Below are 20359 nucleotides of genomic sequence, written 5' to 3'. Positions count from 1 at the left end.
GAAAATCCCAAAAGTTTTTGGATAAGATTTGGAGGTAGGGCAAAATACCAAGTGGAAAAATCTAACAGTTGTGATTGATGGTGACAACATTCACCCATAAGCTAAGATTCAACAATGTATATAAACTGAATATACCTATTTATTAAAACAAACTAATAACTGACTCAATATATTTAAGAACATTAAAAACTTCTGCTCTGTGAAAGAGACTCTTAGGAGAATTAAAAGAAAAGCCACAAATAAAATCTCTGCAAAACAATTATCTCATAAAGGACAGACATCCAAAATATACAAAGAATGCTTAAAAATCAACAATAAGAAAACAATCCAATTAAAAAAACAGGCATAAAGGTTGAATAGACACTTCAAAGAAAACATACTAAGGTCAAATAAGTATATGATTAGATGCTCAACATATGTCCTTAGGAAATTGCAAATTTAAAAAAATGATATAACACTACATACTTATTAAAATGACAAAAACTCAAAACAATGACAATACCAAATGCTGGGCAAGGATGTGGAATAACAGAACCTCTCATTCATTGCTGGCAAGAATGCAAAACCTTACAAACACTTTGGAAGGCAACTGGTGGTTTCTTAAAAAAAAAACGAAACAGGCTCTTACCATTGAATGTAGCAATTGTGGTCCTTTGTATTTCCCCCCCCCCCCCCCAAAGCTAAAAAACGTGTCCACAAGAAAACCTGTACCACAAAGATTTACAGCAGCTTTATTCACAATTGCCAAAACTTGGAAGCAATAAAAAGGTCTTTCAATAAGTGAAGTAACAAACAAACTGTGGTACATATGTACAATGGGATATTATTCAGAATATTATTAAAAAAGAGATGAACTATCAAGTCATAAGAGACATGGAATAAACATCATTGTACATAGTTAAGCCGAAAGAAACCAGTCTGAAAGGACACATACTACTATATGATCCCAACCAGATGGTATTCTGGGGGGGAAAAAAAAAACCAACTATGGAGACAGTAAAAAGACAATACAAACAGTGGTTGCTAGTGGCTGCAAGAATGAACCCGAAGGTAAACAACTGGCTTTAGTTAATAATGTTTCAAAATGGTCTCATTAAGTGTAACTAATACACAGGGTTAATAATAGGAGAAACTGCGCAATGATTCTGAAGACACAAAACTACTCTAAAAAAAAAGTCCACTGATTTTTAAAAAGTCCCCGTAAATGAAACATTGACTCAAAATACTTAAGAGCATTTTGAGTTTGTTTCTTATTTTAATTAAACTGCTATATTTCTACTTTCTCCTACACACTGCCATTATGTTCTGCTTTATTCTGTTAATGATTTTCATAAAAATGTATTTTTTCATCGAAGTGGCTTCCAGAATTATTCCTTCTTGCTTATGTAGGTAAATTATTCTTCATAAGTAGGAAAATATTCTTTCATTTTTTAATCCAATCAAACACGATGAGTGCTAAACTAAAATTCCCAAGCAAAATTCCAGAGATGAGCAAAACAAAGGCCTGTGGAAATAAAAAGATAAAATAACAATTAAGAGTATTTCATAAACCTCCGTTCTTCCCAATAATGTTTTTATAATATTTTGACTTTTTGAATATATATAAAATAGTATCAAATGACAAATTAGTTTTTAAAAAAGAAGTCTTAAAAGAAATAAAAACAACCTACCCCAAGCTTTTTCCATGAAAGAAAATCCTCTCTACTAAGTTTAAGATAAAATAGTCCTGGGAATACAAAAATCAAACATGTTGATGTACTGGCCCCTGTAAGTTGGAAGGGAGAAAAGAAAGATGTTGGATTCAGATGTGAGGTGGAGTAATAATTTTATCCATCTTATTATGTGGATTTTTTGGAAATGAAAAACTTACCAACTACACCAAAAACATTTCTAATGTCAGGAACATATATTGCAAGTAAAAGAATGATGATATTGAGTACTAGAGTAATCAAAGAATGGCGAATCCATGAGAATGGAAAATTGGAGAAAAACATCATCATTAAAGCTTTTCTGGCCTGTATAAGACAAAAGGAAATAGACTTAAGCAAAGAGGAAGCATCAAAGACAAAATATTTGCTTAGCAAAGCACATGTACAGTAACCATGATATTCTTGCCTCCAAACTATTTAGATTCCCAAACTATAGCATAAATTGTTTCAAGTGTTTATACTCATAAACTATGTGTTTATCACATAAAACTTTCTACATGAGCTCATAAAAATTATTTTGCATTAGTTCTAGAAAAAAGTTTTCATAGGCAATTTTTTCAGGTTGTATAATTTAAAAAACTACCAACAGTAACATTGTGTGATGAGATCTCAAAGAATCATTTTCACTAAAGTCAACAGAAAAACAAATGGTTTAAAACAGAAAAAGATCTGATGTCATGAAAAAGAAATACCACTTACTACTTTAACTTATATTATCTGTTTCACACATGTAAATATGAATAATTGCTCATTACACTGCCCACAGCTAGGCAGGCGGTCACATTCCACGAAAGTGTGCCCAACCCCTGTTGCACTCTTGGCCCTAACCTCTGCATAGGGAGGGACAAACAATCTTGAAGGCTCAGTTCTTACAAAACTCACTGTGAGATTCAAGACATCCATGCAGAGGCAGTTTTACCCAAAGCTTTTGTTTTCACTTTCTCAGAAATTCTTAAGATTCTTTTGTATAGCAACTAGATGCAGAATGAAAATCTGTTCTGCCCCTCAAGTTATAATTTTAGAGCAAGTCAAATATTTTGAGTAAGATTACACTAGCATGTCTATGTGAAAATAAAACTATAGTAAACCAGTAGGAGCTTATTTTTGCTGACTTGACTATTTCCTTTTCATGCATATTCTTTTGAAAGTAGAATACAGAATGGGGGGAATAAAACTTTAGAACTACAGTCTCTAAATTGGAAACAATGCTGTGGGAGAACGTAAATCTAAACTAAATCTCAGAAAGCACAAATTAGCTTCGTGGTTCACTGTTATTTTGGGGCTTTCATGGGGCCATATGCAAGTATGAGGTCTTTGATCAATTACTTGACAAATGAATAAGATATACAAGACTAGACATGATTCAAAGGTTCTAGTCTGCAAAGAATTAGTGTTGCCATATTAGAGAGCCACTACACTAAGCAACAAAATCTTTAAGCATACTTACAGGGAAGTGGATTAGAGGGACTGTCAAAAGCACAGCAAATAGTATGCATAACTTCACAGTCATGACAATAACATCATGTGGCAAGTATTTACTATAACCTTGTAGTAATTCTGACTCCACTTTGTCTGTAAATAAAAAAAAAACACTAGGAATCACATTATAAGCTATGTTCTAAGATGTCAATAATAGCAAAATCATTTTCCATAGCACTAATGGATCCTAATAGATTTAGATTCCCCATTACCAAATCCATCTCTGGCCTTTTCCCTATTCCATGAAATACAAAGACATTAGTTAAATATATTCTTGAAAACTACATTCTTTTTAAATTTTTTAATGAAATTAGAAACCAGAACAGGCAACACCTACAAAATTATGACAGTTAATGTGTTTAGAAATTTCTCTTTAGAACTTTTCTACCATCTGAGGGTTTGAACACTCATGTTGTTTGCTTATATAGTTGCTTTCTCATGTATTGTTGAGTTTGGTCCCTATGATAACAATATAAATAGGTAAACGTAAAACTGTAAATCACTTGCCTAAGATCACACAATATAAAGGAGCATAGCTAACAGGGTTGTACATCCAATATTTTTGGGGTGCCCAAGTTGATACTTATACAACAATACCATGATATTTCCTCATATCTTACAGTATTTTGTGCATATTACTAGTTTTTGTCAACAATTCATCTATAGATTCATCCTTGGTGAAAGAATGAAGTGTTAGGAAAATGGTTACTCAGAAGCCAGGGCAGCAGTCAGACTTTTTGCCTCATGGTGTTGCCATACTCACAATGTCTCCCCTCACCCCAAGTCAGCTGAAGAAGAGTGTGGGTGCTCAAGTACACTGCCACTTCAGTGTCAGTGGGCAAAGACTAGTTAGTACCTAAAACAGAATGGTGTGCACATGCCTGTAATCCCAGAGGTTCTGGAGGCTAAGGCAGGAGGATTGCAAGTTCAAAGCCAGCCTCAGCAATTTAGCAAGGCCCTAAACAACTTAGTCAGACCTTGTCTCAACATATAAAAGGCTGGGGGTGTGGCTCAGTGGTTAAGTGCCCCTTGGGTTCAATCTCCAGGTTGTAGAAAGGATGCTTTGGGGCAGATTAAAAAAAATCAACTATACCTTTGTTTTCAAGAAGCTTAAAATTTAAAGGGGAGAAAGACAAATTCACACATACATAATACAAATTATACATCCACATAAATACACATATTGGTAGAAGAAGGTCCAAAGAGCTTTGGTGATTCTAAAGTAAGACCACAGAGCAATGTTCAAATTTCACCACTTACTAGTGACTTTTCCAAGTCTCAGTTCCTACATCTTTAAAATAGGGACAATAATACATTGACCTATAGAGTTACTAGGACATTAAATGAGTCAATCAATATATGTGTGCTGGCGTTCAAAACTGTGGGAAAAGAGATTCTTTAGAAGAAAAAAACAGCACAAGTGGAAGTCTTCAAGTAGCAAAGGGAATGTATATCTGAGAAAATAAGAAGTCCATTCAGTACTGCAGTCACTGAAATATAATAAGCAGAAGTACAAAGAGGGAAGTTGGTGACAGGGCTGGAAATGCATGGAAGATCTAGGAATACAGCTCTGTGTAGGGTTTAGACCAATCTTGCATGTCACAGACTTGCAATAGTGATTCAGGAAGGAGACTGTATTATAATCTGAACGAAGCAAAGTATAGACTAGAAGGAAAGAAAAAGAAGGATAATAGAAGGCTACTCTCATAACCACTGAGAGGTAATGAACTAGACTAGTGATAATGGAAATGGGAAAGAAATGAGTTGTCTAAAGTATTATAGACGAAATTTATACAATGTGGGACTAACGGACTAAATAGGTGACTAAGAAGAGCCAGGAAATCCAGAAATCTGGATTTTATTTCCAAATCTGTGAGATACTTGGGAGTCTTTTGAGAAATATGGCAAACTATTTTATTTCCATTTTCTGAATCATAAAATAAGCCATTAACACTTCTTGCTTAACAACCTCATAGACTTTAAAAGGTCTGCTTATTATGAAACATTTGGGCAGTGGCCTAGTTCACCAGAGAACACTTCTCTTTCTCACCACATAATGCTTTAACATCTGTAATTAGAGTCAATATTATTAATCTTTGTATATACTTATAGGTCCCTTTAATCTTACAAAAGTTAGATATTAACTAAATCTTGGGAATTCTGAGTAAAAGGATTCCAAGTAACTCCAGAATCCTGAAGAATTAGATTATTATAAATTCAAAATATATGTCACTTGTCCACTTTCTACTTTCCCAGGATGAAAACCTTTCTTCCGAGTCAGTCATTCTGTATTCTTAGCTGAACTGTAACATATGTAAGCGATAGAGTACAACATGCTTCTCTAGATTCCAATAAATCTCTACTAATCTCAGAAAGGACCTGCTGGCAATCTCTGCAAGTTCTATCGCCATTAAAGTCAAGAGGCTGTCCTGTATAATACACACTGTCAAACAGGATCTGAAGCTTATTAAGATTATCATAAAGTAGCAGAAAGAATACTGGATTAGCATTCAGGAAACCTGCCTTTAATTCTGTGACAGGTAACTTCATCACTCTGGGCTTTAGCTGCTCATCTAAAAAATGAATCTAAAGCTTTAACTCCAGACTGGACCTTCTGATAAAATCTCAGGCTCAATTAGCAATTTCTTTCCATAAGACAGAGCTCTTGTTGAACTTATAGAAAGACACCATAAAAAGTTTTTCTTGCTTATGATTAATAATACTTAAAAGAACCACTGTGAAGAGTAAAGCAGTTTCTGCATCTTCCTGACTATGGAGAAGAGTTAATTTTTTTTTTTTTTTTTTGGTACTAAGGATTGAACCCAGGGGTGCTTTACACTGAGCTACTTCCCCAGTCCTTTTTATTTTTTGAGAAGGGTCTCACCAAATTGCTGAGGCTGGCCTTGAATTTATAATCCTGAGTTGCTGGAATTACAGGTGTGCACCACTACACCTGGCAAGAAATTACTTTTATACAATTGCATCTGTCTATACATATAGCTAGCTATCTGTCTTCTTCTCTATCATCTACCTACCTACTGTGTGATTTTTCTTAGATGTACATTTCTCCATTATATAAAATTTTGATACTTTGAAGAATTTGCATTATGGAGATGGGATTAAATCATTTTAGTTGATAAAAACATTTCATTTACATAACGAAATCCTTTAGGTTTTGCTTTTAAGCAACAATAATGGATGGATGAATGGTGATGGAGGGAGAGGGAGGGAGAGAGAGATGAAGAAGTGGGGAATGAGATATCTATATATATGGATGCCTGAAGCTTAAGTGAGCATGAGCAGTTTTACCGAAAGTTCACTTAATAAAAACTTGGGATGAAGAGAGGTTTTACAGCATAATCTTTGAGGAGGCAGCACAGTTAATAAAAGCACTGGATTTGGAAAGAAACAAAATAATTAAATCTCAACCCCATTATTCATCAGCTATAGTTATTGGCCTAATTATTCAATCTAAATAAACCTATACCGCCTTACAGAGTTGTTATAAGGATGAAGTTAAATGATATATGTAAAGTATCTGATACTTAAATGTTAGCTCAATAAATGTATTAGCATCAATCACTTCTCCACATCCCTTTCAATGTAAGCTTTGTTTCTGATAATTTAATACAACAGCTCCTAAGTACCTAATGATTCATACAATTAATGTAACTATTTCTCAGTCATCTTGGTATCAGTAAGGCCATTTGAGGTTTCTCTCAGGTAGTTCTACTTATCTATAGGGAGGAGAAGAAGGTCAGTATTTTTGGACACTTTTTTCAAAGTTGAAGATTCTAAACAATGCAGATTAAGTATCCGTAATCTAAAAATCCAAAATATGAAATGCTCTGAAAATTCTTTGACCAAAATCCTTCAAGCACAAAAGTCTGCAGATATTCTGAAATCCCCCAAACTCTGAAATCTGAAACACTCTGATCCCCAGAATTTCAGATAAGTGATAACCAGCAGTATTTGTGTCAGGTGGCAATCTTAATTTTTTAAAAATGCAGCTATTCTGCTACGCTAAATCTTTTAGAAACCCAAGAGGACCCAGCTATGATATTAATAATCCCAGCTATGATATTTTATTAAAACAAAAGTATTATGATTTCAGGTTTGTATAAAAATGAATAAATTGAAAAACCAAAAATAAAGTACATATATTTCAAGAAGTTTGCTTTTATTAGTGATGATCACAAATGCTTAACAATTTGTTTTCACTTTCTTTGTAGTGTGTCTCGCAGGGCACCATGCTCACATTGGAAAAAATGCTTTTCTTAAGGTGCACAAAAAGCTCTACTACTCTCTTCCTATATCAGTATAAAAATGCAATAGCAGATTTAGATATATGGGATGGCCATTATTGCTGAAATAACATACAGGCAGCAAGAAAATAAAGACTACAGAGAGCAATTATAATTTTCTCCCACAGAAAATGTCATAGTAATATGGCATATACAGAAAAGTTATATTTAAACTATTTTATTAAAAACAGAAAGAAGTACAGTACTAAAAGAGCACCTTAAATATAATGAAAGTTATAATAATAATGCCAGCAGTAGCTCTCATTTGTGAAGGACCATTATGTGAATTTTATATATAATTGATTTTTGCTTCAAAACAACTCTATGAAGTTATTCCCATATTACAGATTAGGAGATAAAGCTACTGCAAAGTGAAGTAACCTGTTCAAGGTCATATAGCTAGTTAAAGTAGAGGAGGTATGTGTACCACATTTGTTGGATCTCAAACAAACTAGCTGCATTTCTTTCCAAAGGGCTGAGGAAATGTAGCAGTATAAGCAAACATTATCACAAAACTTGTCAGACTTGGGAAAATTCCGTGCAATAAGAAAAGTGCCATTACTAGTCATGACATTATTAGTCATCACTGATGTCTACAAGCTGAAACATATTCACAAGACAGTCACACAAGAAATGATAGTTATTCACAGCTAAGTATTACCTAAGTAATAACAGCCATTTACTTGAAGACTTATAAAATAGAAGCATTCATAAACCAAAAAGTGTATGCAGAATTTCACAAATTGAGTGTAACTTGTATTACAATATGTTTTTATGTAAATTCAACAAGTATGCTTACAAATCAAACAAGAAAGCTTACAATTTTTATTCTTGTTCTAGAATTCTGTTTTACTTTTTCCTCAAGTTCTTATCAAGAGAAAACTACCCAACATAACAAGCAGGGAATTTTTCCAAAATATATAAAAGATACTTTTATTTTGTGAATTTAAAACTGTCTTTAAGAATAAAGGAGAAAGGTCATGGTGAATTACAGAATGTATATCTGATGAATTCTGGAGGCAGAAATATCTGACATCTAAGTGTAAAACTAAAATCGAGTGTAAAACTCTTTCCTTTTCTCAACTTGTTCTTTTGCAATTAAAATGATTTTACTCTCTCAACCCTAAAACTTCCGAACTAGAGTATAATATACTGAATATGCAATTTTAAAAAACCAAAATCATTATCTTTTTAGAAAGACATCAGTATCCCTAAACCTGAAATATACTTAGGTGTATAAGAAATTTTTCATATGAAGTCATTAATCTTTAATTTGATCCACCTTTCTAAGAGAAAGAGAATCATTTCTATAAGGTCCCTAGAACCACCCAACACTGCACTGAAATCTGGGTGGCCTGCACAAATTAACTCATTACTGAAAGGCAGAAAGAAAGTCTATAATCATGTGTGAGATCACTTATGTAATAATTTATTTTGTCATCTCTATCAAAGAATATACTCACTGGAAGTGGTAGTGTACGCCTGTAATCCCAGTAGCTTGGGTGGCTAAGGCAGAAGGATAGTAAGTGAGTTCAAAGCCAGCCTGGGCAACTTAGTGAGGCCCTAAGTAACTTAATAGGACTCTGTCTCTAAATAAAACATATATTTATTTTATTTTATTTAGAGACAGGTTTCTCTCAGGTAGTTCTACTTATCTATAGGAAGGAGAAGAAGGTCAGTATTTTTGGACACTTTTTCCAAAGTTGAAGATTCTAAACAATGCAGATTAAGTATCTGTAATCTAAAAATCCAAAATATGAAATGCTCTGAAAATTCTTTGACCAAAATCCTTCGAGCACAAAAGTCTGGGGTGCTGGGGATGTGGCTCAGTGGTTAAGAATCCCTGGGTTCAATCCCTGGCACACCCCCCCACCCCCACCCCCTCAAAAAAAACCCAAAATAGAATACACTCACCATAAAAAGTGAGGTAACCAAAGAGGGCAGATATAAAGTAAATGAGAAAACTTAAAGCAATTGCTGTATTGGTTACATTCTGCATTCTTTTCTTTGATGGGCTAAAAGACAAAAATGGCAAAGGTAAAACCAGTGATATGAATTATAGCTAAATAAACAAATGTCTCCCAAATTAGTCAAGAAGATTCTTCAATCATTCAAGACCTAATCTATTAATAACTGCACACTAGAATTAGTAATGTGAAGTCAGCATAGGAAGATTACATTTCCTGGAAACATTCTTAAGAATTAACTTGCTTTGTTTTATTTCATTTTAAATTAACACTTAGAATCTAGTGATGATATGAAGGGATTCATAAATGAGAGTGTCATTCAATCTGATGAAAGCCCTCCAGATAAAAAACAAAAATATTTAATACATTTAAAATACTCCAGGATTCTACAGTACCTTTGAAGTTCACAGTATATTGGCAATATTGAGGTATGGCAGAGAAATGAAAAAGCCATGGTTGGTATAGCGTAAGCACTCTGAAAAAGAATTTAAAAAGACAATTAAATGCTATTCTATTGAAAACAATTTCATTTGGCAACAGTTCTTTTAAAAAATCAATGTATTTCATCTTTCATGAGTCATTTCTTTATAAGATTTTTTTCTTTTCAGAGAGATATACCTATAGTCACCAGCAAATGTTTTACTTAGCTATACTAGGAAGAACATTTTTAGGCTGACTTCCCATACCATTTTGCTTTATTACAATACCGCTTCTACATTATTTAGGTAAGATAAAAATAGTTTAGGTAAAATAAATAATATTTAGGTAAGATTAAAAATTACACCTTAGAAATGTTCTCATTGCAATTCTTAGTCATTACCAATGTATGCACAATTTAAATACAACTTACTACCTTAAGCACTAGGCAATAATTGTTAATAATTTTAAATATGCTTTCACCAAAATGTAATCCATAATAAAATAATAATAAAGTGTTAACCATATCTTTGTACTGCAAGCATCTTTGATCAGGAGCTCTTTTAATAAGAATGAATGTCATTTATTCTAGACCTAAAAACTCTTTAAGATCCCATGGAATACACAAACTTAAATTTTGTTTTGTTTTTATTATTAGAATACTTAACAAGAGCCAGAGGGAGCTATCAAGGAAATAAGTTACCATCTAAATAAAAATATGGCCTTTTCTCTTTTATGCTCTAAAAATATTTTCCCTTAACTAGCTTTAGGCTCTTCAGCAAAAGAAGTTCCAGATGAAGACCTTTTTGGGGATATAATGCCTAGACTCCTAAAATATCTGAGAGGGGCTACGAGGAAGGAAGTTGTAGAGTTTCCTGAGGGTGGATTAGGGAATGAGAGTTTAATTCAAAAATTCTCTATTTCATACATTGCTTAATTTCCTGGCTTGTCAGTTACTCCACTTAGATCTTTAAGGCACAAGGAGGTCTTTACCACGCAAAAGATGTGGTAACCTCCCTTGTGGGGCCAGAGAGTCATTTCTCATTTACAAACTAGGAGATAAAGAAAAATTCTGCATGGAGGAGTATGCAGACTTCCACAGTATAAAGCTGCACATGAGTGGAGGGGTTCTACCATTTGGGACCTACAAAATGGTATTTTGGCAGAATTAAGACAGTGTAGAGGAAGAAACCTGCAGAAAAAAGGAAGACTTTGTGCTCCTCTACAAATATTTGTAAAGCAGAGACCATCCAGATCACAGTTCCTGCATCCTCTGCTGATGCTCAGGAGCTCTTACAGGCATTTTTGAGTATCCTACACCCCTTAGGCTCTTAGAGAAGGCAAGGGGACTTAAGTTTTTTAGTCTCGACTCCTGGCATCATAAATTTCAACTTTGGAATGTTGGTCAGAAGATATATTGGCAGTACTCAATTGTTGGTCCAATGATGAGGCTGCTTAGCTACAGACCAAAGTTCTACTCACAGGGGAGGAGTTTTTGATTGTAATTGGCTATTTAGCTTTACAAGTCCAGAGGGCAACAGGAAGTCTGTATCCACAGAGGACCTTATTGGCCAGACCAGACATTCGGTAAATCTGTTCTTTTAGGCTGAGGCCCATTTAAAACAGGCTCCATTTAAAGGCATGCCAAAGGGGGAAAAAAAAGGTGGCTGTTTCATAATGGGCCACCCTGTGTTAAATAATATTATTCTTCTGGTAGGCAATCCTATACTTAGCACATTCATGAAAATTAATTAGTTACAGGTACAAAGACCTAAGAGACCCTGTTACACAAATCTCTTAAAACTTGAAATGTGAAAAATCAACCAAAAGTATCTGTTAATAACTTACACACCTTTTTGGAGAAATGAAAGAGCTTTGGTTTACAATCATCTGTAGCATTTGAAATCTGTTTAAGAGTATTGAGGGGAAAAAGAGAAACCAACAGCTATTAAAAGTCAGAATACATCAACAAAAAATTAATTTTATCATTACTAGGCTTTCAAATCAAATTATTTCAAAGCAAAGTTCCAAAATGCATACAACCACTACTTTTTTATTAACAAGGAAAAAAATTATTTGCTTGCCTTTTCCCCCTTTTTAGTTTAAAAAGGCAAACAATAACAAAACAGAAACTATTACCTGGAAGAATTCCTCTGTATGATTTAATGTCAGAGGACAAGGGATGGCCCATTTTTTAATTATTATCTGTAAGAATAATATAATCAGTACTCAGATTATTTCTAATAAAATTCATTGATTTCAACTAGGTCAAAATTATTTTCATTAGTCTAAAACCATGCCAAACAGCTAACAGAAGATTCTTTGCTGGTAAGATTTTCCCCAGTTAGAAGGGGTCATCATTTAACAGTTACCTGTGGTAGGACTATGAGGGATAGGACAGAAGGTGTTTCACATGTGTTTAGTGGGGATCTTTTCCATTAAAGACTGGGGGTATTTCCTGTCAACTTTCAAAACTCCTACAGCATCAGTGTATTTTTTTTTAAGTGTGACTCAAAGGGGGAATGTGTTTTGTCAATGGTACAAAAATATGATTATTTGTTTCAGTAGCAGTCAGAGAAATATTAATAGCAGGTTTGGAAAAGGCACAGGAAGAAATATGTAGAGACTTTATGTAAAGGCGGACCTCAGGGATTTCTGATGAATATAAGTACTTTCACCCTCCTTACTTTTTCAGATTTGTATTATTTTTGGTGAATGTGGAGAAAGCTGGCTAGAATAAGAGCACATAACTAGGGAACTCCAGCTGGTAAAAATAAATTAAAGAAAAAACATTAAGAGAAACCCAGAGGGATGCTATTTCCCAGAAATAATCAATGAAAATGTTTCAGGATTTTACTCTTAATTGTGGCCATCCTGTTCCTGAACCTAAAGTTGTAGCTGTGTCAACATTACCATTGTTGCCGTTGTTTCAGGCACATAATTACTCTGTAAATGTTTGCTCCGGGCTGAATCCCAGCATACAAAGGGGCAAAGGAGAATAAAGGAAGTATTTGTCCTTTGCTGGAGACCAATAAGTAAACACTATTTCTATATGGTATTTATCTAGATTTTGGATCTTAGCAAATTAAATCAATACTTTATACCATGATAAAACAAATCTAAAGAAAATATACACTTTTAGGATTAAGTTAATGAGTGAACTAAAGAGTCACTCTAAAATTAAAAATCTCACCAAGGAAAAATAAGGAAGGGAAAAAAAATATAAGGATAAACTTGGCTAGCTGCTTTGACACTCCAAGGTAAGTTTTCAATACAAAATAAAACTCGATGATCAATTTACCAAGAGGAAAGAACAAAATCAAAAGCATAATCTCACCATTTTTTTTTTCCTAAAAGGTTTTCAAAAAAAGGATGAGGATGAGGTAATGGAAAAGCTGGAGAAGCAAGGTCATTACTGGTCTCTATCTTTTGCCATGTTGACACAGTTCCAAATTTAGTCTCTCACTTTTTCTCCTTACCAGCAGTGGTGCTGTTGGCAGCAAAAGCCATTTATTGAGCATTTGCCATGTACCAGGTATCTTTTTCCCCCTTTTAAAATAGAGATAAACTCATTAACAGCCTTTTATATTAATATAAGTTCACCTAATTTCTGTGCAAAGATCCACCCCAAACCCATGCCTGTGTAGTAGAATAGTGTGGCTAGAGATGATGTCCGACAAAGCAGCAGAAGAAAACAGAAATGCAAAGAGACCCAACAACAAACAGCAAATATTTATAAGGAGTTCTTGCTTGGGTTGAAGATAATACATGGTAATAAGATAACTCTTGGGGTTAGAAAAATGATTACTAGATTAAGTATTAAAAATATCTGTTCAATTGCACAAAAGGCCCTTCTTTCTTCCTGCTCCAAGTCCTTCCCAACTTTCAAGGCTCAGCTTATTTTACCTCCTTTCAAATTCTTCTTTACTCTAGCTCTCAGTGATTCTTCTCTCAATTCTTGTGACTCCTACTTTGAAGCAAATAAATAAGTATTTCATTAGGTAATACCTACGGTGTTTTCTAATAACTTAGTCTTATCTTTCCTCCTATGTTGATTGATCTCCCCTACTGGATTGACTAGATTGTAGTGACCATGCAAAACTTTCATACACTATCATACCTAACATAGTGCTTAATAGAAGAAAATCATTTAATTCTAAATGCTATTTATTTGACTATTGGTTTACTGAAATACTACTTAAAACACTAATCTGTACTTAAGAGAAAAACTTGAAAAGAGTGGTAAGCCATTTGTGTACTAAGATGGACCAAAAAAAGGTAGTTCTTTTTTTTTTTTTAAATGGTAAATCCATTTGGTTTCTGTCATTCCAAGCCATTACTAAAGTGAAATTTATTTTTAAAAATTTTAGAGGGGGAAAAATTTATGTCATATTTAAAAAAATATGGGTTAATATATATGCATGTATTTTTCCTAACTGCTATTTCAAAACCTAATACTTACTTTTGAATCTATAATAAATGTCAACAAAAAAGACCACTAAAAAAATTAGAGTGCATCTCATTATCCCATTGTAGACCAAATTTAAACTTTCCAGAGGTAAAAATCTGAGCAAATGGTTTGTAAAAGCATTACAATAAATACAGAATAAGGGTAGTATTTCTATATGACAGTTACAGCAGAAATCTGTATTGAATTAAAGAGTATTTGTCATGACAGAAATGAAAACTATAGTAGACATATCATATCAATACATTTCACTTACCTCAAACTATTGACTATGAAAACTAAATTATTCCTACCAATGCAAAGAGAAATGTCAATTATCTATATCCTACTGACATAATGAGAACTGTCAATTATCTATAAGGGAAAAAATTCACTGTTACCTACACTGATTCTCTTCAATACCTATATATTCATCATTTGCATACACAGGCACTTCTTTTTTTTAAAAAATGCATTTATTTATTTGTTTATCTATCTATCTATTTATTTATTTAATGTGGTGCTGAAGATTGAACCCAGTGCCTCACACGTGCCAAGCAAACGTTCTACCACTGAGCCACAATGCCAGCTCCTATGCAGGGCACTTCTAACTATGCAGAGGCTTCCCAACAATCAACTTATGATGAAAATATTTACTGTTTCTCTATTCGATATAGAGCATACAAAGTGTATGTTCAATTCATTATTTGTCAGACAACTGTAGGAGGGATGATTTTAACGTTGGTAAATTCAGTAAATGTAAACACTATCAAATACTTTCAGATTTAAGAGTATTCATGGAAAATAATTACTATATACAGTGAAATCAGGGTCATTTCCACTTCATTAAAGTAATTTAATGCTATTTTATCCCTGTGTCTCAGAAGATGGTTTAACCAAAGCTAAAGGCAATGCACCCGAAACTGTTTTGACAGTTTTGAAATCTGGTTCTGTAATATGGTTTAACTACTGATGTGTTTGTCTTGCTTATAGCATGACATCTGCCTTCTATTAATAAGTAAATAACAAAGAGAAGTTTAACCAAATTTATGAAGAGATTATTTGGGCATATATATTTTTGGGAAGCTAAATGTTAAATCCTATTTAATGTTTACTATTTAGATACTGACTGTGGAATAAAATGCTATGGAAATAAAAAAAGGGTTTAAAAATTTTACATGAAGATATTATCTTTATAAAAATGTTTAAGATCTGCTTTAGAATAATAAAAAGGAAACAAGAAATTTAAATTCTATTTTATCTTTATATTATTTTATAACTATCAAAATAAGTTAAATTTAACATCAGATATTTTCCTTTCATAATAAAAGTGACTAGTTTAAAATAAGAAAGACTATATCCTACATATAAAGAATAATATTTATTCCCAGTACTATTTTCATAAGAACTTATTTATACTGAATAACCAGGGTAGAGAGGAAAAAATTCAAGCAACCTGGTTCTTATTAGATATCCTTGGTAAAGTCCTAGAAACTCTTGTTTTATCAATCAAACAAAATTTCAAAATTAAGATGACTAGTACCAAACTGACTTTACAGATTAGAGCCGACTGTTTCTTCACACAGTGTTGTACATAAATAAACATATACACCTACACAAAGAATTCTATTCCATCTAGAGTTTTAACAAAATTGGTGTGCTCTTCTCTCTAGTTAACAGTAGGTGATACAGAATTTGAGATTCTACTCCAGCTAAGCTTCTTTAGAATGAATGCAACGAAGGAGATAATTCTGTGAAAATTATTAAATTCTTTTGTGAACAAAACTACTTTTAGTAACATAATAAATGGAATGGGCTAACTTCCCAGCACAAAACAGACTTAAAAGAAAAAAAAAATCATTAACATGAGTCCAATTTTAGGGAGGAGATAAGCAATGCATTATATTTTAAACTTACCACAAGAGCAAAGAACACCATAAAGAAAAATGATAAACTACTTGTGTAGCCAAGAAAGCCTGTAAAATAACAGTAAAATAAAAAGCAATTTATAAGGAAAGTGATCCTAAACGTACAGCTAAAGCTATACATCTTGGGCATGTTTTCTATTATAGTGCTTGGTATCTGGGGCTTAAGGCTCAGAATAACAACATTCCAACTATCTGTCACAGATCATTTATGTAGCTCTGTACAGCAGAATTGGAACTGGCTTACCACTAATGGTACACTGTAAGGAAAGGCTGCTCTTTAATGTTCCGCTGTAAAGATTTTATTTTAGTGGGGCAGACAAAATACTACTGCAAACCAAGTAATAGGTTAACTAGGCAGGGTTGAAGGCTGAACAACCGAAAATAAGGCCAAATTTAAATTATTCACCACCACCACCTTTCTGCTAAAAATATGGTACTATGAAATTTAAAAGCCTCTTAATGTTTCTCTCTCTCTTCTAAACAAATTATGTACTCTTCCATAAAGACTTACCTATTTTGGGAAGAAGAGCAAGAGGGAACACTATGCCAACACAAATAATTATTAGTAGTGTTTGTCCATCCAGATACCACGACCTATTAGGGAAAAAATTCTGTTTTAGCCACAGAACTCCAGTGTTTGTTCTTAGATGTGTGTGCACATATATTACAACCATCACGAAAGGCCTACTTCCTTTTGTTAAAATGTTCTTATGAGATCTTATTATTCTTATTAATGAATTTACATTTAGGTAATATACAAAAATAATTTTTAATTACCAAAATAACATTCCACTGAATATTCTGTGATGAAACTAAATATTGGGTATATAGAATTTTCTCCTGTTTCATAACAGTATTGCATTCAACAGTTCTCATGCAGGTGGAATTTTTTCTGTTTTAGATGATTATCTTAGAATAGAATGCCATTATAAAAATGCTACCGCTCTTCAACCACCAAAATTATAACTGCTTAAAAATAAGATAATAGGGCTGGGGTTGTAGCTCAGTGGTAGAGTGCTTGCCTCGCATGCGTGAGGCCCTGGGTTCGATCCTCAGCATCACATAAAAATAAATAAATAAATAAATATAAAGATATTAAAAAATAAATAAAATACAATCCTTAAAAAATCAAGATAATAGTCAATGGTAGTGAGAAGGGATGAGGTGTGCAAAAACCTGGTAAAAGTATAAACTACATAAATTACCTTTATGGAATGAAAATTTGCATAGATAATGAGAGCTTTCAAATGATTGAACACTTTACCACTTAAAAAAGACTATTAAAAATAAAGAAGCAATCAGAACAAAGATTTTTGTACAAGTTTATTGAAAATATTTAAAATGGTAAAAACTGGAAAAAAACATCTAACACCACTACAATTCTGAAATAACAATATGTTGAATATTCACTAAACATAATATGTGTATATATATGTGTGTGTGTGTATAGCATGATACTATTTTGAAAAAAAATATGGATGCATTAAAAATTGAAAGGAAGTATAGTGTATTGTTAGCCATTTTCTCTTGATGTTAGAAAAATGGGTAATTTTTCTTCTTTGTAGTTTTCTATATTTTTCCAAAGTTTCAGGATAGGGAATGAACTACCAGCTCAGAAAATATTACAATCTACATATAAAGATGTTAGAATAATGAGAGGGAAAAAAGATCAGCTAGTGTAATAATCCAGCACAGCAAATCAACAATAAAAACTGGATGTTCATTTTTAAAATGCCAAAACAATACACTTAAAGTACCCAAAGTAGATATTTCTATATGGTAGCAATATGAGCAATATTTATTTTCTTCTTGTTTGCATGTGTGTGTGTGTATGTTCTCTCTCTCTCTCTCTCTCTCTCTCTCTCTATATATATATATATATATATATATATAAATTTCTCAATATAAAATTCATGTATAGAAATTTCTAAAACTTAATTTCCCAAGACCTTAACAGATTTGTATGTAAAGGACAATGAAAGATGGGCAGGGGTTGTGGCTCAGTGGTAGAGTGCTTGCCTAGCACATTCGAGGCCCTGGGTTCGATCTTCAGCACCACATATAAATAAATGAAATAAAGGTATTGTGTCCAACTAGAACTAAAAAATAATATAACTAGTGAATATATATGAAGAAAAATCTAATCACTGGCTTTAATTAAAGAAATAATCACCTTGTTAAAATTAAACTAGTACAATGATTAAAAGATAATATTGAAGGATGTGTGTATGATGTATGTCCATCATACATGCTACTGATCTTGTCAATTAGTAGTCTCCTCTCAAAAACAATGGTAGCAGAATACAACAATTACTAATAGGGCATTATGTAAAAATGTGGATGTGTAACCGATGTGATTTTGCAATCTATATATGGGGTAAAATTGGGAGTTCATAACCAACTTGAATCTAATGTATGAAACATGATATGTCAAGAGCTTTGTAATGTTTTGAACAACCTATAAAAAAAACCCAACTGTCAATATGTAGCAAGTACAATAAAAATGTAGTGGTAATCTATTCTAAGATAACCATCTAACCCAGAAACAATTCCACTTGCAAGAGAGTTGTTGAATGCAACACTGTTATAATATTAAGAAACAGGAGAAAATTCTATATACTCAACATTTAGGTTTATAACAGTATATTTAATGGAATGTTATGCAGCTTTTAAAAAAATCTAGTAAAATGGAAAATGCTAATGATATGAATACAAACTATATGATTATTAACTATAAAGAGCTGGGAGAATTCAAAGAAAATAGAAGATTAGAAATTAGGCAGCAATATTATATATAATTTATCAATGTACACTTTTCTAAATTTTCTGTAATGAAGCATAACATGCCCAAACACATGCACAACAGTAATAAAATAAAATCCATGCTAAAATGGGAACTGGGTGTATCAAAGGGCAACAGGGATTTTTTCAAATCATTTAGTAGATGATCTTAGAATTCACTTTGCAATAATGCATCATCTTTCACTCTCAAAAGGTAGCCAAAGTCGTCCACTTTCATTTTAAATTAAGAAAGTGTTTTCTTCTACCTGGGTTTCAACCTCTGGCTTCTAATATGGACTTTATGATTCAGTGCACATCCTTCACATCTTAGTTTATGAGGAAGTCCTTCCTCTCCACAGTACTTTGAATCAGTCCTATTGGGTGCCACCAACTTCCTCTTTGATCATACTTTTTCGTTCCCTACCTACCCTAATTTGTGTCCTTAGGACATGCATGTGCCAGAAGAGATAACCTATGCACAAGTATTTTTAGTAGTCACATACCTGAACCTATGCTTGCTACATGTGCAAGTGCCCCTCAATCCTTTGTATGCAGGAAGTACAAAGAAAATACACATATTAACAATATGATATGAAAAAAAAACCAATATGAAATGATACTCAACATATCTCTTTTCTAGTCACTCTTAAAATTTAAGAACCAAATTGGAACTTCAAAATATCTCTCATTGAGGAACACCTGGCAACTAAATTTCTGAAAATGGCAAACAGCCCAAGGCTCTATATCAGACTCAGACAGTTGCAGTGACAGGAGAAAAAAAAATGCCCAAAGGAGCACTGGTGCAGACTCCATCTGTCAGTTCTGCTGTCCCTGATAGGTAACAATACTGCATTGTATATTTAAATGTCTGTCAAGAGGTATATTTCATATGTCAAGTGTTCTTACCATAATAAAACAAAATAAAAAATCATTATAAACCAATCGGACTCTTCAAAAGTAAAAACAAAACAAAATGACATGAAGGAAGAATTGTACAAAAGCGAGTATGCTAATCCCCAGAGTAGGACTCTTTTGCATAAGATAAAAGAAGCACTTTGAAATCCTGAACAAGAGTTACTTCATATTATTTCAGATCACAATTCATATATGTCCATAAAAGTCACATTACTGACCAAAGCACTGAACTGTGGGTCTGAAGATAACTTTACCTCCTCCCAACAGTAACTCAGAATTAGAGTTATGGAATGTCAGAGCTTGAAAAAAACTTAAGAGATCATCTGGTTCAGCAGCTTCATTATGTCTGTGAAATCAGCAACTGGATGACGATGATTTTGAGAGTAGCAATGGAAATAAATATTCTCTAGTC

At 33.0% G+C, this 20359-nt stretch overlaps 1 protein-coding gene across 3 annotated transcripts in view; it reads right to left on the bottom strand.

Moving 5' to 3' along the window:
- Positions 1-710: 710 nt before the first annotated feature.
- The window catches only part of SLC38A6 (solute carrier family 38 member 6), a 64677-nt gene continuing 45028 nt past the window's right edge, over positions 711-20359 (bottom strand). For all 3 annotated transcript variants that reach the window (XM_081288972.1, XM_081288973.1, XM_081288974.1), the window contains 10 exons: positions 16763-16845; positions 16241-16299; positions 12016-12081; positions 11729-11782; positions 9855-9934; positions 9407-9507; positions 3157-3281; positions 1871-2015; positions 1671-1765; positions 711-1504 (listed from right to left, as the gene is read on the bottom strand). In XM_081288972.1, coding sequence (XP_081145098.1) covers positions 1424-1504; positions 1671-1765; positions 1871-2015; positions 3157-3281; positions 9407-9507; positions 9855-9934; positions 11729-11782; positions 12016-12081; positions 16241-16299; positions 16763-16845 — 889 coding nt within the window. In that variant the 3' untranslated portion in view covers positions 711-1423. The remainder of the gene's footprint in view (positions 1505-1670; positions 1766-1870; positions 2016-3156; positions 3282-9406; positions 9508-9854; positions 9935-11728; positions 11783-12015; positions 12082-16240; positions 16300-16762; positions 16846-20359) is intronic.

Source organism: Spermophilus citellus, assembly GCF_964194105.1.
Source record: "Spermophilus citellus genome assembly, chromosome: 4".
In the NCBI taxonomy this organism is placed as follows: Eukaryota; Metazoa; Chordata; class Mammalia; order Rodentia; family Sciuridae; genus Spermophilus; species Spermophilus citellus.
This window is presented reverse-complemented; position numbering and strand designations above follow the sequence as displayed.